The sequence below is a fragment of the Paralichthys olivaceus genome, chromosome 16 (genome assembly GCF_024713975.1).
Source record: "Paralichthys olivaceus isolate ysfri-2021 chromosome 16, ASM2471397v2, whole genome shotgun sequence".
Lineage (NCBI taxonomy): Eukaryota > Metazoa > Chordata > Actinopteri > Pleuronectiformes > Paralichthyidae > Paralichthys > Paralichthys olivaceus.
This window is the reverse complement of record NC_091108.1, coordinates 17,978,634-18,002,086: the sequence shown is the minus strand read 5'-3', so window position 1 is coordinate 18,002,086 and position 23,453 is coordinate 17,978,634. Positions and strand designations below refer to the sequence as shown.

The 23,453-nt window shown below is 42.1% G+C and overlaps 1 protein-coding gene across 3 annotated transcripts in view; it reads right to left on the bottom strand.

Annotated features, from left to right (window-relative positions):
* The window catches only part of LOC109637348 (cadherin-6), a 187,719-nt gene that overhangs the window by 37,024 nt on the left and 127,242 nt on the right, over positions 1 to 23,453 (bottom strand). For all 3 annotated transcript variants that reach the window (XM_069511024.1, XM_069511023.1, XM_069511025.1), the window contains 2 exons: positions 22,172 to 22,339; positions 16 to 197 (listed from right to left, as the gene is read on the bottom strand). In XM_069511024.1, coding sequence (XP_069367125.1) covers positions 16 to 197; positions 22,172 to 22,339 — 350 coding nt within the window. The remainder of the gene's footprint in view (positions 1 to 15; positions 198 to 22,171; positions 22,340 to 23,453) is intronic.

The window sequence follows — 23,453 nt, the reverse complement described above, 5'->3', positions numbered from 1 at the left end:
CATCCCTCCCTTTACCTTGTTGAGCATGATGACCGCCTCTTGGTTCACTCCGGTGATGTTGAACGTGTCCCCGGTCTCCCCCTCCAGGATGGTATACTCCAGCTTGGCATTCTCGCCGAGGTCGGCATCAGTGGCTGATATACGGCCAATCTCAGCGCCGGGGATGGCGAGCTCAGAAACGGAAAAGGACCACATACCTGGGAGAGACAAATAACAGCACACTTCAGGGAAGAAGCCCCCATCATTCATTGTGCCAATACTTGTCAAGTTAAACATTTAATTTTGCCTTTTGAACAGTTTTCAAATTGCCGTTTCCACTGGGGCAGAGCCAATATTTACAATAATTCATTCAGATAAGGCGCTTTTAATTTAACAGAACTGAGAGGATGAAGGAGAGAGAGATTAAAGAAGAAAAAGTGTGTGTGTGAGTGCTCAGCTATTAAAAGTCAGGTAAGATATGGCCAGAAAAACCTGTCGTTACAAGTAACTAAACTAAAAGGAAAGATTAGAGTATGAGAAGCTGTTTCTTCTTCCTTAAAATATTTGAACTTGACGATGTGAGCTAACTACTCATCACAAACATCAACTTCAAAGTCCCTGCAGGCGTCCATCCCTTCCTCCTGATAACAAGTATAAATCTAGATAACACAAGCTTTCATGTGTGCTGCCATCATGTTTGAACATGTTGCTTTTAATTGTATTCCTGCCGCCATTAAAGAGGCAAATTATGAGTCATTTTGCTGGCTTTGCAGTTTGTACTATAGGAACATATTGGACGTTTCTCTTATGATTCATCTGATGCACCTGCTGATGAAAAGCACCACACCCCACACGGTACAACAGCAAACTCCACACAAATCCACCAGCGACTTTATTTTTTCCCGACACACATACCCACACACACAAAGAGGGCCACCGGCAACACTGACAAGACTAAGTATGGTAGGAAAGATAGAAATTGAGTGAGGGAAAAGGTAACATATCACTGCTCACATACACACACAACAGACAGCCTCATTCAAACAGAGCTGTTATCTGCTCGGTTAAAGCTACAGGAATCAGATAGACCTGTAAATGTGAGGGAGAACAACATCGCACAAGCACATTGGGCTGACAGAATAAAAGATAGCCAGCACTTCAACCAGACAGTATCTGAGCCAGCACACAGTCAGATGAATTTTGTAAATCTGACAATATCACAGCGGGACAAAATGTGAGGTTATTTCTCTTTGCGGATCCGTTATTACAGTTTATACATCAAAGTGGCACTGGCAACCAAAGTTATCACTCATGGTGTTTGATTGTTGTCCTTTTAACTCTGCTGATATCTGTATCACATATCTGTAGCGAGAGGCTTCCCTAGCAGTAAATACACTTTTTTTAGAAAACACAGGGGCTCCTCTCTCCAACACGTCTTCTAGCCTAAAAACAACGAAACAGTTTGGTCGTCACCGCTTTAAAACATTTCCATTTTCTCAGTTTATTCTGGCACTGTGATTGGCAAGACAACATTTTGTCAGTAGGTTTCAGTTGAGTTTAAGCAATTAAAGGAAACATTATTATTTCATTATTATGCTCGGAGGTGATTTTAATTTGGGTTAGCATTTGAAAAGGTTTACATGCTCTAATCTTCAGACAACACATCTCTTTCTTCAGACTTTCCATTGCTGCAGCCCAGACGGCTCTGATTGGCCAGGTGGCCCGATCCATTGTCATCGGTCAATTGCTTCCAGTCTGTGGAGGAAATGTAATCTCCCGCTCTCGCTTTATCTGGCCTGGTGCTAGACTAGCTGCTAGGCATTAGAGCCTGCACTTTTCAATCGAAATTCATCAGCTTCACCTATTGACCAGTGAAGTTGGTTATTTTACGTTGCTTACCTTCAAAAAAGGAGAATGCTGGCAAGACAAGCTGTTCTGAGCAGGTAATCATGACACCAAAGCATCTGAGAAGCGCCTTATGGACGTATTTTGGGTTGTACACCGTATAGAAGGTAATTGTGTGAGATATCAAATTTTTTTATTTACTTGATTTTTGGGAAAAGTGATGGCCCTACTAGGTGTGCATTTCAGGAGATTCATGAGGAGAGTTTTCTATGGGTGAGATGAGATCTTTATCGTAGACTTTTTGTCTGTAAATCCTATAAAACACGAGAGGAAAAAATACTGAAGAAGCATAATCTGATTCTTTTAAAACCAATGGTTAGGATTTTAGAAATACTGATGTCAAGAGTTCAAGTCACCCTGTTTGAGAAACACTGAACTGTTCTTTATATATACAGAGTCTAAAAATACTATAACCGGCAGAGAAAATCTACCATGAGCTAGTCTCAATCTAAAGAGTAAACACCCACAGGCTTTTGAACCTCCCACAAATTGACAGGAATAATACAGATACTTTAGTTTTCTCAACCCTGATTATACTTCTATACGAGGTTAGGGAATGATGGGTTATGGATTGTTAGAGACAGGATTCAAACAGGGTCAGATGCTAGCTTCTGCCATAGGACTGGATTTTATGCTTGATTCATGCAGGAGTAAACATAGTACAAATCATGTTTTACATTCTATTTTCTCCCAGTTATTGACGTTGTCTGTACAGGACGAGGACACTTTCCTGCAGGCGCTTAATAGTGAAGGCATCGCCCACATAATGAAGACATCCATTTGGGAGATGAGCTATTTTCTGGTGTTTCAAAGTGAACATGAACAGAAGAGGGAAATATAATGCTCCACACATTAGTAAAAAATAACTCATTTATAATTTCTCTCAGCTGGCAAACAGAAGTTATCCACTGATGAGACAACATGTTATCGCTGTGGTAATAATTGCGAGGACAACTCTAAAAACAGAACAGCCAAGATGGATTTGAAGGGATTAGAACAAAATTCTTTCTTGATCAACATGAAACCACAGTGAATCAGATACTTCTACATATTTTTCAAACAAACAGACTTTTATAGTAAAATGATTTTACCAGCTATGATCTCTTCATTTACAAATTTTGCGTTTGTTAATTGCTGTGTGATTGAGGAATTATCGGCTGTAAAATACTCATCTAATCTCATTGATTATTTCTTCGTTAATACTCTCCTTCTATGGCTGCTGGAATAGTGGCTGAGATTTTTGCTGGCTGATTGATGTGTGACTTCACCTCTAAAGTTTCTTTCAGACATGCACTGAACTCCTGATAATCTCTGGACATTCTCTGGAGGGGCCAAATGTAACATGAAAATTCAAAAAACACATTTAAGATAAATTAAAATGAAAGAAGTTTTCCATCGTAAAACAAGTTGTTAGCTGCTAGCGTGTACTACACCATTACAAGCCGTAACAATCACAGCACTCAGCTCACTGCTGGCCTCATGACTCTAAAGGGCCATGAATTAGCTCTTGTACCATATGCTGCTCTCTGGGCTGCTCTTTACCCAATTTTTTTCTTCTTACTTCATTTACCTCCTGGTGAACAACTGCTTCCTCCTGCAGTTTACTCAAGGTGCTCCATCAAGGAATGTTTCCTAGTACATTACATTATGTGTGATATAATGACTGGTTTCACCTTATATACTAAATTAAAAGAGTGATTGAAAGTCACTTAAAGGTAAAACAGTATCAGTGCTGCCTCTAAAAAATATTTATGAATAGTTATATAAAAGCTAAGAGTGCTGTTATTCATAGAGAGCAATGCATTTCTCTTTGTTCATCACTCTCTTCAGACCAGAATTAATGTTGTTATAGCTCATTACTCATGACCCCCCCTAATCACCAAAACTGTCAATTTCCACACATTCTTACATTAAAAACGAAAATACGTTTCTGTGAGTTATAACAAACACCAAACGGTATTCTTCATCCTGATAAACCCAATGACGAGCAAATGATTTCAAGCTTGTAGAAGGCAACTTGTCAAGTCTGACTCATAGAAATTACATTTTTATAATAGATTCAGCAGCAAATATGTTTCGAGAGGAACACAGTGATACTCAGGTTACATTTTATCATTATTATCAAAAATGCTACGCATAGAAAATTGCTAGCCTACCCATATGTATGACACGCATGAGGAGGCTGTGTGGGGGTGGGGGGGTAGAGGGGGACTTTCGAAAAACCACGACATTAGTTGTTCAGTCCCTTACTCCTTATTCCACATGCCAAAGTGTCTTTGGGCAACATACTGAACCCAAATTTACCTTGACGGCAATGCTAACACACCTGAAAACTGTGCGTGCTGGTGCAAACAAAAATCAGCTACCCTGTAGTTGATTGCATACTTACAGCAAATGCTACGAACGAGAAACAACAATGGTGAAAAAGAGACCAGGGATTCACTTCTTCGACCGATGACGAAGTGGAACTGTCACTGACACTAAGTGTTCACAGTGTTTTGCACATACTGCTTCAAGTAGAGTAATAAAAAACAATCAGGAAGTGAAGGCTGGTTCCTGCATCAAACTGTATTTTTGCCCATCTATACTATAGTTTTCAAACTAAAACAGGGCAGCAGTGTTTCCAAACTCCAGTTTGGGCATTCAAAATCTCTGGTAGTGTGGACAGCAGGTGTAAATGTAGCAACATAGATATGGTTTTAAACTAAGACATTGTAGTGTGGATGTAGCCTTTGACTAAAAACTGGACTGTTTTTTTCTTTAAATGTGTTTTTTTTATATATGCATGTTTCCATTACTAAATCTCAGATATATTCTGTACTAGATCAGTACTAAGTAATTAGCCCGCTTCTAAGTGTGTCGTATATGTGTAGTCTAAAACTGGTGGCTCCGGCTCTAGAGAGTCAGTGGTTTGATCCCTGGCTTCTTCAGTCCGCATGCCCAAGTTTCCTTGGGTAAGATGTGACTTGTAGTCTTGGGAAATTCTCAATCCTGGAATCTCAGAATCTTAGAATCTAATAAACAAATGTGAAAAGTATTTACTGAAGGAAACTCTATTCACTCTTGCAATACAATATCTCCATGTGGCAACTATAAGCATGATAAAATCTGTACGATTACGTCTAGGCATCCACATCACATGGTTGAGGTTAGAGTAAGATCATGGACTTGGTTTAATATTTAAGAGTCAACAGTGATTAACATTTAACCATAAATATAATCTTTCCCTATCCTTGACCACAAGAATGTATAATATAAATTTAGCAAATACAGTATGTATGCCTGTACTTAAACTGGCACAACAAATATGTACATATTTCCTAAGAGACAGGGTTGTTTCATGTTTGTCTTTCTAAATTTGCTTAGAAAGCATTACAAGGGAACCAATTTGTTGTCTGTCAGTGGCAGATCTAGGAATGTTCTAAATCAGGGGCCATAAAGGGGCCAGAATTTACACAGAGGGGCCAATTATATGTCCAATATCCACACACACAAACACTGATCCAGTAAGGTGCACATTTAAGTCATTCCTTGTTTACTGTAAACTCTGTAGCTTTGAGCAAAACCACAAACCACACATCATTGAATTGATTTTTAAATGATTCCCTGATGAACCCCCTCCCATGTTTTGGGAATATTTAATCATTATCTCATTAAACCCCAACTGCAATTACACTAAAGAAAATCGAAAATAATGTCCACATACCTTTGGCTATTTTTGCTCCGTGGTTCTGATTAAGGAACATCTTCGTGTAATAACATTGGGGACCATAGTGTGTTTCCAAGTTATTGGTTTGGTGAGGGCCATTTCCTGTTTTAACATTCTCCCAGTGTGTAAAGTAATGGATTTCCCACTTTGGTGAAGAAGAACTCGACAGATCTGCACAGAGTCATGACCTCAACCCCATCCAACACCTTGGGGATGAATTAGAGCACGGAGCGTGAGCCAGAAGTTATCAAAAACCATCAGTGTCTGACCTCACTGATGCTCTTGTACCTGAATGAAAGTCCCTGCGGATCAGGTAAAATGCATACATTGAAAAGTGGAGGGTGTTATAGCAGCGTCATAACACCCATGGTTTTGGAACAACACATTTGGGTGTAATGTCTTGATGTCTTCATTGGTGATTTGTGATTTGGTGAATACATTATTGGGCTCATATAATGTGATAAAACAATGTTGCATGTCATAAAACAACCCTCTAAGTAAATATATTCTGCTGCTGACGGAGTATGCAAACGCCCACGTGGTACCCTAGGGGTCTGCCCACTGAAAAGGACACTGTGTGCCAATAAATCAATGCTAAATGCCAGTTTATGTGACTACCATGCCTACCATCTGGGACTGACATCGCACCAGAAGGCTGAGACGAAGGCAACTCGAACATAAACAGGCCTGTTGCTAATGAGACAGCAAATTAGGAAAGTTATTTACAAGTCAGAGACTGTGGTTTCTATCGATCTGTGCTATTGTACGGTGATGCAGGACAACGCACACCTACACTGCCACAACATCTCCCTGACATGGGCTCACACACACATACACACACTCGTAGAGGTAGAGTGAAATGCTCCAGCCTCTCTCTCTCTAATACACTCTTGTCACACACAGGGACAGCTCACGAGGACAGTGACAAAGGGGGTGTGATGCTGGCTGAGTAGACTCGACCTAGTCATTATCAGCTTTCTGCTCACTCAGGAGAGCAGCTGGCAACACAAGTCATACACCTGTGATGGACTGGTGGGAAAATAAAGAAGAAGGGGATCCAACACGGAGGAGGAGAGGTGTGTGGGAAAGGGGCTGTGGTGAAAAGGTGAGTGGCAGGGAGAGATTTCCAGCTCGTTCAGCACATAAAGAAGCTCAAGGAGCAGCACGGGTCCCTGATAAAAATCACACATCGGACAAAAATAGAGAGCGGCTAGGATCTGTCCTCTGCCTTTGTTCGCACAGGTAAAGCCATTAGAGCAGGCTGTGAGGAAACAGCATGGGAGCTCTGGTTCACTGCTTCATGTCTCACTAATATAGGTGCTCCCCACTGGGATGGCCATAATTGTGCCAGGGAGAGAAAATGGAAAGCCCTCCTGAGCTGTATTTGGGCGATACTTCACAGACAAGAAAGATGCTTTCTTCATGTCTCTTTCACTTCATCCATAACAGCCTGCTCTGATTCCTGTGACATGTAAGTTCAGTAAAAATTGGTCAGGGACTATTGTGATCAGATGAATGGGGCCATGTTGGCAGGGGGGAATAGTTGGAAATGAAGTGAAAGGACGGGTGGTGGGTGTTAATTAGTTTAATGCAGGTTTAAAAGTGCAGAAAAAGCATTTGGTTGACAGAATTGCTGGATGGAGAGGAGGAGCAGACTGATCTCGGAGGTAGTGACTGTGAACAGACTACATCCACACTACTCCTATAAACATTTCTATGGATACTCCTAGCATTCACACCACCTAGAGTTTCCGAACTGCTCAAACAGAGAAGTTTGGAAATGCTGCTAGTCCTGTTTTCTTCTGAAAGCTTGCGTGCTATGTTTTAGTCTGGATCTGCAGAAAAAAAGACGGTAACAGCTTGCACCTATCACATGACCCTCTCCCAGAAACAACCGGCATTAGCCTCGGCTACCAGTGTAGAAAGTAACATGGATAATCAATTACAATTGTGCTGACCCTGTTGTCTTTGCAAACAGCTGTTATGTTAAATTTAGCATTTTACTTGCAATTTATTTGTTTTCGAGTGTAGGAAACAAGCGATTATTCAAGCATTCCTGTTTGTGTTAGTGGACGGGGATTAAAACTCACACATTACAGCGTTTTAGTTTGAAAAGCGTTTTGCATCCAGAGAGGATGTAGCCATAAATGTGAGCTGAAAGATCCAACACAAGAGGGACAGAAAAGGTGCAACGACAGAAGTGCAGAGGGTGAAGAACCAGCAGAGAATCACTTTTTGATAACAAGCTTGGACCAGGGCCTGTGTTGTAAAATCACTAGGAGAGGAGAGGAGGGGAGGAGGAGAGAATTGAGTGGGGGAAAAAAGAGCATGTGACACATCCTATCTGATGAAGCAGAGGCGGCGAGTTCCTTGTGATGCTGGTGGTGATGGTGGTGGAAGGCATAGAGTTAGGGGAGTCATTAAAAAAATGTCTAGCTGGCTAAACCGCACACACTGGTTTTGAAAATAGCCTGAATAAAATCTGCATCCGTTTAGGGGAGTCCATCACACAGGCACTCGCACTTGAGAGGGCTTAACGGAAAGGGCCGGAGAGACGGGAAGGGAGGATCAAGGCGAGGAGAGCGTGATCACGAGTGTCAGAGACAGAGAGGGAGTGATAGCTGAGGAAGCGACGGGGAGAGGAAAGCAGAGCTGCTGTTGTAGGCAAAATAAAAAAAGATTCTTCCCAAGACACAACAGGGTTAAATTAAACTGCAGGCGGTGAGAGTGGAAGTGAGAATGACACCTTTTATCTCAGCACTACAGGGGTTAACAAGGAAACAGTGTAGATCTTTTCCTTCTCCAGCTCCGGGCCACGCAGCATAAAACACTGCATGTTCCTGTTTAACTTGCCTTGTGCAGAGAGGTCGGCCCGTAGCCATTACTGAGCTCTGCTCTAATGCCATATGAATGTAGGAGGAGAAGGTGGGGGGGCCTGAGTGTATGTGTGTGTGCATCCATTAGTCCATTAGTGTATGAATGCCAGTGCTTGCATGCTGGCGTGGGCGCACCCAGGTGCCTAAGTGGAAAAAGAGCTAAACAATGTTGACTTCTCAACCACGTGTCAATCCTGAATCAGGGCATAAACTAAAAGAGAAGTTATCTATGAGTAACTAATATCATGGAGCCTTCTGCAGCGACTCCATTGGTTTCAAAGTTACAAATTATATTCTTTTTAAACAAAATTCTGCTGTAAGGTTATAAATGCCATTTTCGGACATGAACTCCAGAGAATGTCCACACAACTGGGTACGTACCTTCTCCGAATTGTCCCTCACACACATGAGCAATGCAGTTCACTACAACACAAGATCTCTGGATTGTTTAAGTGCGGGCTGGTAGGGCAGGCAGAGGCAGCATGTAACAAATCCTGCAGCGTGTTGTTTACAGCACACTGACACCGAAAACTATCTCATTTTGTCTGTGTCTTCTACGCTTGTGGCTCTGCTTTTTCATCCTGAGATATTTGTATTCTTTTTGTTGTTTACATTTGTCGCGTGTTAGAATCGCCATCAACACACCCAATCGCTAGTGCTGAATCCTGCGGATGATCTCCTGGTGTGTTCTCACAACGGTTCCTTCAGATATTCTCTGGAGTTGTTATTAACGGCCTAGTCAGTAAAACTCTGAAGAAAGTCTGATGTGACATTTGCGTTTTCACATGCAGCCCCTCAGGAGAATGTCAGGGGATTATCTGGAGTCCAATGCATGTCAGAAAGCAGCTTAAGAGAATGCAAGGCCTAGTTTCAGCCTGGCCAGGATATCAAGTGGCTAAAAAGCTTTACATTAAGTGATTGGAGTGTGGAACCAAAGACAAAAAAGGTTGGTTGCCTGGATGACCGACTGGTATGACTAAAAGAAGGGAAAGGAGAGTTTACAGCTTGCTAAAAACCTACTAGACTCACATCTTGACATTAGTGCACTGGCGAGAGAAACGCACGGCAAGAGGTCAAAGGAAGGAAAGGAAATGGGAGAAAGAAGAAGGGCTCAGTGTGAGAACAGAAAAGAGAGGGGAGGAAAGGAGAGAGAGATGTGAATGAGAGCAATGTCTCCAGCAGTGATTTTACTGTCTAGTGAAGCAGAAAGCATTGAACTTTAGATGAAATATTAATACAGAGCAAGAGAAACAGAGGGAAAGGGAAAATAAAAGGATAGAAAGCGCGCTGGTATTAGCCACCTCAATTTTAATTACTTTCTCCCTTCATTTCATTTCCTCCATCTCTTACTTGGGCTCTGAAGATGTAAAACTTAATTAGGGAATAACAATTATTGGAAATTATTGCCTATTACCTAATTGTTTAGGTTATCACCACAATCATTATTTCTCCTTTGCAACTACAACAGAGCATTAGAGCCAGATGAAATTAGTCAAAGTCTTTAAGGGAATCAAATGCTCAATTTTCCCCACAAAATGTGCTGGTGCGGAGCGGAGGTTGGGTTTAATTAACACAAGGTGTTGTTCCAGCCTGAAGGCAGGCGGCAGACATCAGGACATGGATTCAGTGAGATGAGAAAACGCTTCTTGTTGAGAGAGAGAATGAAAAAAACCCATCAATTTGGGATAACACCGTGAGTTCCCAAAGAAGAAGTTGGAACGAGAAGAACTGAAAAAAGAATCCAACAAGAACTAAATTAGATATTTTCTCAGGCTTGTTTGTGCAAGATGATTTACAGTGATTGCAAACATTATGTGATTCTGGTGGAGAAGTTGATCAAATGCTTTTACTCGCAGCCCAAAAAGTGAGATTAAATATGCTTTAAACTTTGAGAAGTTTTGTCCAATTAAAGCTGAAAGTAATCCTCGAAAAGTTAGCAACCAATACTTCCCACCTGCTTTCAATGGCGCTCTTGTCAAAGCTACCCCACAAAACACACGAACGCACACCACCTGAAAACTGACACCAGGTGACTTTTCCGTGACTCGCTTGCTAACTTCTAGGTTTCATCTCTGCTTAAGCATATATGTTTCCATTTGCATTCGAGATGTGGCTTTTGTGTTTGTGTTGTGGAGTTTGCATCTGTGATGTGGCTTTAACATTTGAGTTGTGGGGTTTGCATTCGTGTGAGACATCTTGCCACCCCACTATCAGGACGTGAAGAAGAGGATTTCAACAAATAAGATAAAAATTTTGCTATTTGCCCATGTACATGAGGATTTCAACAAATAAGATAAAAATTTTGCTATTTGCCCATGTACAACTGCTGCTATATATACTACCTGATGTTGTGTGTTTCTGTTTGCTTGTTTGTTTGTCCTCTCTTTGGAGTTAAATCTTGTGCTACTGCTGTAACATGTGAATTTCCCCACTGAGGGACAATAAAGGAAATCTAAATTCTAAAAAATTCTAAATTCTAAAAAGCTCTTACCAACCCCCCCTTTAAGATATATTTGTATTATTTAAGAAGAGACAAGAAGAGAAAAATAGAGAAACATTAACTACAGTACATTGCAGTAGCTGTGATGGGTTTTCAGACAAATAGGACAGAACTAGAAGATAACTGCTTATTGCACAACACTACATTGCAATGTTATGACTTTACACATCTTAAAATAACAGCTGATAAAGGCAGCAGATGTTGATAAATATATAATTTGCATTATGAATATATTTAAACAGTTTATCTGTAACAGATTACTCCTGTAAACTAGTTTTAGAGTGTTTTATGCAAATCAGTGTACTTTGCATTCATGCGCTGTGACAAAATGAGCCTGGTGAGAGTTGAACCCATAATTGCGAGTGCAGCAGTTACAATGTGCTAAACCACACGGGAGACTTTGTACAGTTGTGGAAAAACAATGACAGTGCAGGTGCACAGCTTCGACAGTGTTGTCGGAGAGGGAAAAGAAACGCTACTTACAGAAAAATGATGGATGGACATAATTACTCAGAACAAAGTGGACGTTTCCTTTCGGTATGATAGTGAATTGTTGGGAGATGTGATAACAGTTTGTTTACAATGTAAAGTTGAGCACGGGCCCTAACGAGGAACTCCTGCTTATCTGTAACCCTCAGATTCCTGTTAGGTCCATCTGTCCATCCATCTGCGCATCTGCATCTCCCCAAAAAATTACTTCACACTCAGTCGGCTCACAAAATGATCATGTGTTTATCCAATATAGAAAGGTATTTTTATGATTTATAAGAGCGCCGTAAAGTTTTCGGAGGAGCACTCAGTTTGGCCTTGCCAGCCTTTATGTATAAGGTATGAGAGTGCAGGGCTGAAGCAATTCATTTTGCACACCTGCAGCAGAGTAGTTTACCCACCGCCGTCTCTCTGACAGAGACCGTATAGTAGATGAAGCTACTTAGAATATCTGGAGTGAGATGACATGCTGGCCCATTTCCAGTTGTGGAAATTGCTGGAAGAGGCAAGGGAGGAGAGGGTCAAGATTGTGGTGGAAGCAGGAGGGGACAGAAATCTCCTCAGTAGTGCGTTCAGTCGGCTGCGCTTGGATCCTCAGAGGGGGTTAGGTGGGGATTGTACATGTTCATCCAAGTGCACATCAGTGTAGTTCCTCAGTGGCAGGGTATAAGGGATTTTTAAAAGACTCACAAAGTGTTTGTGTTTCTGTCTAACTTCTTTTCGAAGGATCCATTTTAATGGGCTCGAGATTTGCACTCGTGTGTACCAGCACGAGAGGCAGGCTAACTGAAAGAAGACACACAGCGATGTGAGACAGCCAGCGATGGCCCACCACACCCCGCTGAGGATGTGCCGCTCACAGTCCAGCGACTCCATTCATCAAGCTCGACAGAGAGAAAGAGAGCGCGAAAGAGGAGAGGGAGAAGAAAGGAGAAGTAAACAGAGGCTGAGAGGTGAAAGGGAACATTGCAAGACAACAGTGAGAGGGATTGAGTGCTCGGGCACGGCAGCGGCTGAAGGTAGGTGAGCACAGAGCAGAGAGGAAGCGAGGAAGGAGTGATGGAAGGAAAGGAAAGAAAGGTTTCGACACTCCTGGGAAGGTTCCCATTAACATGGAAATCACTTCTTCTTCCTTGGCGCTCCATGGCTCACTGATGGCTTGGCAAAGAAGAGAAAGGCTTTAGCTCCTATTATTCTGCGTGAGAGGGCAGACTGCCAGGTGAGATGAAAAAGTAACGTGAGAGAATAAAAAATTGTCAAGACATTCCCTTTGCACCCGCTCTCCCTGCCTTTCCTGTATGTTCTCTAAAAGCAAAGGGCCCAGGCAACGCCGGAGAGAGCGTGATGGATTCACCTAATTTCCACAGAGGCCTGAGCTTATGCCAGGGAGAGAAAACGGCCCCGTTTGGGCGATTTAATGAAGTTTTAAATTTCCCTGTTTTTCTCCCTCTGTTATGGCGGGGGTAGTTGTGAGAGTGAAAATTCCCAGAGTGTGGAAAATTTAACACCCACTTGGGCTTCCGTAAGGCTGGATTGCCCATATGTAGGTCTATTGAAAACCCGGTGTTGTATAGGGTGATTACTGCACAATGAATCTCTCCTCACAGGCTCTTTTGGCTGCAAAGGATTGTGGAAGAAAAGCTCATCAGGGGAAGCGCTGGCCGCGGATTCCTCGCAGGAGCAGCCAATTTGATGTTGCGCTAACCTCAGAGTAAAGCCTCATTTGTTTGTGCATGTGTATGTGAAGGGAAACAAGCGGGAGCCAGCGAGGAAGACAAAACGCCACTACCCATGAGTCTGACTGACCCTGCTACTTCAACACTTGTGCACCCGCTGGACATGACACACACACACACACACACACACACACACAATAATACAGTTAGTGGGCTGCAGCAGCATTTATACCCACGCAGGATAAGGAACCAAGCAGAGCTCTGTACTGTGCCACTACTGACTCCAGGGCAAAGGCACTGATGTAGCAGGCCTAATTGTGCGTTGTGATATGAGGGAGCCATTTCAGGAAATACTTTTCATGCCTCAGCGCTATATCCTTCTCCTGCACTGGCTGCAGATACTGAATTCTGTACTGTACATGATACATTATGTTGATGTGCAAGCAAATTCTCAAGGGATGTCTGTAAACCTATAGAATCTGCCATGGCTGTCAATAATTAGCCATATACCAGCCCTAAACTCGTCCTCTTCCATGTTAAGTGCACAGAATTAGGCCTGCATACATAAACAGATACAAGCACATCTGTCTGCATCAGGGCCATGAAACACAACACTGAAAACCTGCCCCGTTCCATTTCCTAGCATCCCTCCAGCTCTGTGTGAGATGAAGTGATTTTCAGCGTGCCTGATTATCACTGTCACCATAAAGCCATTAGCTTTACTCCTCTCCTTTCTTTCTGTTTCCCCCCATCTCTATCCCCTCCATCCTGTTGTCTCCCTCCTCCCTCCTTCACGCTTTAGTGAACTTGCCCCCGGGACTCGCTTTCATGCATTCTAAAAGAGTGCCGGCTTCACGTCTCTATATATCGTGCCAGTCCAAACAATGGGAGACCTCGGCGCGTGGGTGGCGATCATTGGACAGGACGACGGGACGTGGGCAGCCACACTGGCCCAGATTGGCCCCATGCACGTGTCCCTTAACTTTGATGAGCCCATTACTAGTCTGCAAATGCACATTAGTCATGCCATTTAACTAAATTCATTATCGATGCCCTACTGAAGAGGACACAAGCCATTTTCAATATGCATTGGATTTTATTGGATGTGATGCGGCTGCTAAAGAGGAAATAATAGAAAACGATGTCGGCTGATCCCAGTACTGGTGGCTGTCCTGGCTATGATGGCTATTTTGTTCCACATTTAGACTCTGTGTTGTGTAAGTGAGCCATTATAACACAGAAAGAACTGTAAGAACACAAAGCAGGCAACTTACTCCTCAGTTTGTGTTCCATTAACATTATTTTCCACATTCAAATTGCATAACAAATTATTCATTATTAAAGAACAGTATGAAGCAACTGATTAACCCCAGGAATGGAAATTATTTCTTGGCAGCAAACACAAACGTTCATTAATAATGGCTCTGGTATTTTGTAGTTGGACTGTGAAAGTGGATGGTTTGACAAGTGGGATTTCTCAGCGCAGACGCTTTCTGCCACACTGACTAAAAATGATTGTCCGCCGAGGCCGTTTTAAAACAGGAACAGATGGGAGAGAATGTGATAAGGGACATGAGGGTACCGGGTGTGTGAAGAGTACACACTGAGTGAGTGGGAGTCAGGGGTGTGTGTCCATGTGTGTGTGTTGGCTCCATGTCTACTGATCATTGCGGAAAAAGAAAAACAAAACATGCAGGTAAATTCCATCAGATGAAGAAGGAGCTCATGCCACAGATGAAAACACACACACACACAAGGTTATTCCAATCTGTGAGAACTCCTTCAGCTCAACCACTCATCCCTCTTTGTTGAGTGCACTCCTCTTTTCTTTTCCTCACTAAAGGACATAATACCTCGATTATCCTGCCTGAGTTTCATTTGCTCCTCCGCTCCCCTTTCTTGTACATTTGTCTCCCTGTCCCCTCCGTTTCTCTGTGGTTTCCTCCGCACTTTCCTCTTCTACTCTTCTCACCCACTCCCTCTTTGCTTATCCCCCTTTGTCTTACTCCCCTGACAACTTTATCACACCTTTCCTTGCAACACTATATTTTTCTTTTTCTGGGAATAAAAAGTATACACTTAAGCACAGCACAGACAAGAAGATGTACATTCCCTTGTGCACACCTCCTCTCTCTCTCTCTCTCTCTCTCTCTCTCCTCCCATTTACACTCTCTGTTACAGTCGCTCTCCGGGGAAATGAATTAGTAATATTTATGATGAAGCCCTCTTCCAACTACTCCCCCCCCCCCCCCCCCCCTTCTCTCTCTCTCTATGTCTCATCTCCCTGGTGCATAAAATGACACTGATCTTATCGGAACTACCTATGTAGTCATTTGTCAGCCCATCTATCTTTACATCCATCAAACCACTGGAAGAGTGATGGCTCCCTCAACTTTTTTATGTGGCACCATTGGCAAGCCAAGGTTGTTTGGAATCCACATAAAAACGGGAAGTGGCACCTGCGTCTCCATCTGCGAACTTGTCACAGAGCTGAGTTGTTGCAATTCAAATGGCAGACAAACAAAAAAAGTTTTCGAATAGCTCAAGTTACGAGCCTCTGGATAAAAGGAAAAAAAAAAAGATTTCAGAAACCTGTAAATAGTATACCCTTTTATTTCCCTACTAATGCTTCAACCATCTGTCTGTATGTGGAACACAAACCTTGCAAACTGTTCAACTTATCAGCTTCGTATTTGGCATGTGTATTGTTTTCGGCTCAGGGAAGTACTGTGTTGAGTTTGCTGCGATTTGGACACATGATACGTTCAATATTAATAAAATACCGCGCTCCTCAGACAAACTACAGCAGTGGGCAGTAACTGGGTCAAACAGCAGGCTCAAATCGCAGCCATCATTTCTTTTTTAATTCAAACTGACACAGACATTCACAGGTGTCGATGGTGTTGATCTCCGTCATGGCAACAACGTTCATAGCAAATTGTCTTGCTCTGCACACAATATTCAGCACACACACAGTAAAAAAGTGACAGTTTATTGGAGAAATGTTTGAGGAGGACTCACTAATGACAAGGAATAATTCAAAAGTAGCTCCGGAGTGTATCAAAGAAGCATTGTTCTTATAATTATAATTCACATCTATTATTCACAAAAAAGAAAGAGGAGATAAAACCGAGACTGTTACGAGCATTTCATCTGATAACTCTGGCATGTGTAGAAGTGGCACTGCACTAGTTTCTGAAATAATCAATAATCAATATTTTCCAAGTGTCAAAGTATTCCACAGATGTTATCCTCTTAAATAACTCATTTTTCAGAGCAGTTAGAATCAAACAAATTTGGTTCTTTGTATTGGATTCTGTTGTCATCTTCTTTTTAGGTACACTTCCTGCCGTTGCTCCAGCCTCTATTTCACTTTATCCCTGAGAGAATTCAGCTGTGGAGTGCTCACAGACATAAATTATTCAGCTACAGTAAACATGGAAAAACATGTCTAAATAAATGACTACAAGGATACAAGGGTATGGAATATGAAATCAGTCTTTACAACAGCACTATAGCCCGATACAAACTTATACGATGCTGTGGCGGTCCCCATCATCTTAATTTCCCTATGGATTAGCTTATCTACTGCACCTACCCTGAAGCTTTGTAACAGGAAGCTGATAGTTTGAGATGTGATTCGGTACCTATCACCCTTGTTTACTCTCAGACAATTAGCCAACCATGTATTCCACACTGCACAGCCATAATTAAGAGCTTAATCAGGCAAGGAGTTGATGTGGAATGAGACGTTAGAGAAAGTCCCCTTTAGCACTCTTCTTTTACAGCTGTCTGCCTTGTGAACTACATATTTTAGGGACCAGTTGTAAAGAAAAATGTATCTCCTCGCTATCTGACATGTTCCCATGAAAAAAATAGGCCCGCTGAGAAACGTGCAGCCCAGAGAGTATTAATGCAAACGCAGAAATAAAATGATAGCCCAATGATATTTCTGGGATAAAGGCTTCAAATAATCTTTGCAAGATACTAAAAATGATCACTTTGTCGACTGTGTGTCTACATATTTGTCACCTTAAATGTTCAAAACGTGGTGCGGCTTTAAAAAGTCCATTTGATATGGAAGAAAATAAAATTAGAGCTTTTCTTGCACCAAAGAACGCAGAAGAAAAAACATCAAAAAGCACGGTGCTGTCCAAATACATTTGGAGCACGGTGTATGCCATTTCATAATGAGGCCCAAAGGAAAGTGCGGTTGGAGCGTGATGTTTGCCAATGAAGCATCTGAAAATATCCCACATTCTCCACTCATCATTTAACCAAAAAACAATTCGGTAGCCTACTTCTACTTCTATACAGCCTCCCCTGGGCTTCAGAAATCCCCTGACAGCGCTCAAAACCGCACACACAACAAACCCACTTAGTTCCTCGAATCATGCGTCTGATAGCGAGACATTTCTAGGGTGCCGTGAAAAGACAACCTCACAAAGCCAGACCTGTCCTTTCTATTCGTTAATGTACAGCTGAAACCTGGTTCATACACTCCAGTGTAATCCTCTCCCTCTGGTAAATGCCACGAGGAATAAGCAGCGTTGACCTTGGGAGACGCAGGGGCCGGATTTGAGGGATACTTTTTAAAAAGCCTGGGTGTGTAATTGAGTAGAGCGGCAGGGTGGCTGGCTTTGATGGTGTGAGTGCACGGGAGCATGAGTGTGTGCGTTTGAGGAAACAGGGAAACGCACAGACATATACAAACAAATGTGGGATTGTGTGCGCTGTTCACACAGACGCACACACACCGCGGGCGTAGGCTAACATCAATCAGTCTTCATCATCACAACCAGGAGAGGCAACAGCCGGGAGCTTTGGTAGACTGTGAGCTTTTCTAGGCAGCTGCTGGTACGGTGAGGCTCTTCATCACCGAGACAGTTGAGAATGAGCCCTGATTTCCTCCCAAGAAGCCCTCTGGTCCTCAAACGCAGCCCGTCCAAAACAGCAGCTTTGATGGGAGTTCAACTCGACTGACAAAACTCTTACCCCAGGACATCATTAGTTCGATTTTGGAATTAAAGCCAGTGATCGACTGAACTACAGACACACATCGTTTGTCCGTCCAGACTCCTGACAACTCATGAATCCACCTCCACTTTGCTCTGATACCTTATGTTCACCTGCTACTGCAACTCTCAGATGCTGAGGTTACTTAATTCTACTGCAATTGTAATGTACTACATTTATTTCACATTTTTATTTTACTACAATAAATCTAGATGTGAAAAAACTAATATATGCTGCAGTTAATTCTTTTTTTGTTGAAACCAAGTGTGATTTTCAAATCGCAATTTGTTTTTTTTAATAACACAAATTAACGCTGTCTTAAAAAGCTGTGGAAGGTGAATGTTTGAGTTGATTTGATTTGGACGAGCTATAATGACAGCTAATTGACTCATCTGATTAGCATGAATTTTTCCTGTTTGAAGCATATACTGTAAATAAACATGGATAGTGTGTCTCCACTTCCTCCCACAGAGCAGTAGTGATTTAGGGGTGCAGTCGTGGTATCAAGGTTAGGCCGATAAACAAGCGCAACAAATTTACAAGCAAGTCTCAGCTGTCAATCAAGGCATTTCAGCCCATTTTTTATAGCATCGAATAACAAATTAAAACCAAGCTGTGAGTACAGACACCAACATATATATATATATATATATATATATATATATATATATATATATATATATATTAAATCTTTTAACATAGACCTTTATATAATATATATAAAAACATGAAAGTTCCCAAAAGTCGAAGCCGAAGTGTCTAGTTTGGACCAAACTAAGTTAAAATACACATATAGAATTTTTCTCAAAAATGGTTTCTGGCATTTTAGGTAGTGACTGATGCATGTCCAAGTGCTCATGTATCTGATAAGGATGGTTCTTTTTAGTGATTTTATGCTATGGAATGGGTGAAACATTTTGATTGAAAGCTGAGACTGACGCAACACAATTGGCCAAGCACACGTATCGACAGGACTTTGCAATTGCAACTATGTGAAACTCACATTCTCACAATTTTACAACAACTTCAAATGTCGTAATCCACCTCCAATTCTGCTTCTCTCTTACCTGTTACTTGTAGTCTCCCTCTCTCTCCCTCTGTGTGTGTGTGTGTGTGTGCGTGTGTGCGTGTGACAGGTGTGTCGGAGTCGGAGCAGAACCCCACCAGCTGCAGCCAGTTACATAATGAAGACCTCTATAAATACTCGTCCCTGCCGCTTCCACGCTGCCGGATCATGGACTCAGTCAGTTCCCCTTCAGTGTTGCTGCTTTGAGCCAAATTTGTTCCCAGTTTTGCTTTTCAGCATTCAGCTCTTGTTGCCCCAGTTTCCCCAGCACTCATCCTGTTCTCTGTCTCCCTCACAGTCCTGTCTGCTCTGACTCTGACCCCTATCTCCTGCCCCTCGTCTGGTCAACCCTGAAACCTGGACCAATCAGCCACCCTTGGATCTCATTCTCGACCTGCTACCCCGGTCAGTAAGTTCTGCTTGAGTTCCTGGTTCTCAGCTTGCCTGCTCCACATCTTCCCCGGTGCTTTGCAATGAATGTGTTACCTCATTCCTGTCTCCATGTCGCTTTGTGTCTGGGTTCATCTGTTCTTGTGCCTCTCGTAGAATCATTTGATGCTAACTTTGCTCCAAGCTCTGATTGTGGACCTGTGGGAGTTGTGAACCAGTCTGTTCTGTCAGACTGTGAAGCTGACATCAATTCTAGCTCAAACAGCTAAAGTGCCAAGCTGTCAAAGACATCATCAGTCACATATTGCAGCATTCTAAGATATTACTTTTTCTAACTTTAGTTTTTTTCTGTCATAACACTGTGTGCACTTAACTCCACAACTAGCTGCAATATAAACTGGCTATATCAGAAAACCAGGAGAGTACATTACATCACTGAGACTCTTTACATGTTACCTGTCAGTTTTAGATGTTCAGATTTTATTGATCACCATACAGCACTTCATGGCGCAGCCTCCTCATATATTGCTGAATTACTGCCTACCTATGAGGGAGGTCGGAGCCTCAGATCCTCAAGCAGGCTGGCTGTTCTTGAGTCCCGGCTCAAGACCAAAGCTGACCAGGCTTTTGCAGTTGAGGCTCCTCAGCTCTGGAACTCCCTGCCCGAGGATCTTAAGCTTGAGGATTTTTTTGTTTAGTCCGAACCAAAATAATAGATGTTAAAGGTGCCTTGGACAAACCTTCTGGACTAACGGATCAAAATTTAGTCAGACCATCTTGGTCCTGATTTAACTGAAACGTGGTTTGATTTGTATGCATCGTGGAAATACTTTCTCATGTTAATTTGCTGCACTTGAACCATTGTCAAGTTCTGCACCTGAAGTTGGTGATGCTGGTGTACAGTAGCTGAATTAAAAACAACAGACACCAGCTTTTCTACACACAAATCAATGTTGAGCATAGGTAGACACAGCCCACATAGGTGATGATGACAGGACTTATGAAGCATCAAATGTAAATAATGTAACAAAGACAAGAACCTTGGTTTGGAAATCCAGATGTGAAAACACCCAAATGTTTGTTCACTTTCATCTAATAGAGAACTAAGAGACCACGATTTATTTAGAAGTTTATTTTCGGAGAAACTGATCTGCGATCAACAACAAGCGTATGTTTTATCATGAAGAATTATCATCTAGTTTTACTTTAATTTCTGTAGATATCTTTAAAGGAAGAGTAACTTATCTTTTCTATTAGCCCCTCTAAAAATTAAAAGGTAGAATAACTGTTCAAAAAGCGACACATCCTAACTTCAGCTTTCTTCACTTTAATTGGGAGAGGATCAGCAATTACCACGGAGGAGTTGACAGTTGCTGAGATGAGAAATGACAAAGGTTGACATTACGTAACTGATGACAAGAACACAGGCCATCGAGGCCACTTGGTTCCCTTGATCATTCACAGGAGAACTAACTGCCGTGTCCTTTTGAATGTAATAAAGGACACACACCAATTCTCAAGGTGCGGAGAGGGAATGGATTAATGTTGGCCTCTAAGAAACATCAGTGCACTCCTTCTACACAGAAGAACCAGAGCAGTGCTGCACAGAGAGGAGTCTAACCAGCTCACTGACCTCCTTCTGCATAGCTAAAAGATGATTTGTAGGGTAATGTCCAAGTAGGACAGGAATATCCACTCATCTAACTTGATTATGAGTTCCTCATTGCGACCAGCACCCGCTACTCAAATTTCTACTGGTCTAATTTTTGTGAATATGGAATAATAGGCTAAGGCACTGGAGTATAAACATTACAAGCATTGCATACGTGGGTTGTAGACCTTTGCCATCCATCCTTCGCACTAAAATCACACTTCAAAATCACAAACAGTGACATTCAATTGAGTGTTATCAAACTGTTGATTAGATCGGCCTAATTAGAGGTGCTGTTGGATTATTCCCAATAATCTGAGTTGGACACAGCAGCTGATCTGTCTTGCTCGGGTGAGTGAAATCCACGACTGAATGTTTGATGAGGCACTTTGCAGCCCTGCAGGAGCCTCCTCAGCCTGACATCTGCTGCTGCTACGAAAATCCTGAGCGTACCTGTGGGTCAAAGAGGTCCGAGCACTGCGCTGCCTTCTGGGGCAAAACAAACACTATGTTTATGCCATTACGCAGCCTATTTGTTTTCTCCCAGCATTTACCATGTAATGGGTGTTGGAAAGTCAAACACAGCAAAGTCATTAAAAGTTATCTCTGTTACTTCTCCGTGATTGACAGCTCACTTGATGCTGCATTGTTCTAATGAGATGAAACCTCACCAATCTGCTGCTCCGAGCCGTTATGAAGTGTTTGCAAACAGCATTGCACTCCTTATCTGTGAGTGCAGGTATGTGTATCTGGGAGGTGGTGGGAGGCAGAATATACAATTACTGCACATATGTGTGCATGCAGTAAGTACAGGGTGTTCAACCACAGTTATTATCTGCTATTGTGCTGTCTGCTACTCATTCTTTCGCTGTGGCCTCACTGGGATTGTATGGTCTTTTTGTTGGGTAACTCACTCTGGGTGAAGCGTGGAGGATTATCGTTAACGTCAGTGAGGTGGACGGTGACGGTGGTGGTTCCAGATAGTCCGCCCAGGTGACCCCCCATGTCCTTGGCCTGAAGCACCACCAGGAATTGGTCCTGGGTCTCCCTGTCCATGTCGGGCACAGCTGTACGCAGAATACCTGGAAAACACACACACAAAGAGTCATCAGTGTGGCCCTGGAGTATTTAAAGCAGGGAGAGTAGAGTTTTTACCATGGTGGAATCGTAGCAAATGACCATAAAATATCTATGCAGGACTAAAAGGTTTTTAATTCATGACTCAGTGATTACCAGGCACTGATCCTGGATTCCAATACATACTTTCTGGCTTATGCTCTGTTTTGGAATAAACGCTTCCAACACATTGGAATCTCATCCAACTCATTTTTAATAGCAACAAGTTTCTTCTATTGACACAGGAGTGGTCTCACATTAACTTTCATATCATGACAGTGTATCTCTTTTCCAGATCTTCTTAGGCAGCACTCTCCCGCTGTATAAAAGCTACAGCTAAAGGCCTTAATGATGATTAATAAATTGTCTTTTGATAAGTGGGTCATCCATCCATCGTTTATCTATACCGCTGATCCGGTAAGGGTTGAGGGGAGCTGGAGCCGATCCCAGCTGACATTGTGCGAGAGCCAGGGTACAGACTGGACACGTCTCCATGCCAAAAAAAAAACATGCAGAGAAACACAGCCATTAACAGCTATGGGCAATTAATAGGATTTGTCGATTCAACATTTTTTCTTTTTGACCAAGCACGCCTTAAATTGTCTCTCAATCCAGCTTTTAAACGTATCATTAATGCAATGAACAGTTCATTTATTCACACCTTTATTTACTCTAGACTTGATGGATTATTGTAAAGTAATAATTAATTAATAATGACTAACATGTGTAATTGTAGACCTGAAGGCTGATCATGAAGTGACACTTTTACCTTTGTAAATCAGAGGCAACTGCATTAACCTGGTATCCTATGAAGTGCTGGACTTGATTTCAATATACAGTATGATTTTTTATTAATGGCTTATTAACATTAATAGCTCCAGATTTAACTGCCGATTATGAACAGAGAATCTTTCATTTAAGTATAAAGTAAATCAATAATAAAAGATTGTAGGTTTCTTGCTTCAAATAAGGCATTTACCCTGCACTTACAAATCAATTATTCAATGGGATTTGGTACAGATGCTCTGCAGCTGTTTTCTAGGAGGAAATTTAAAACAGTTCATTAGAGGGGAATTATTG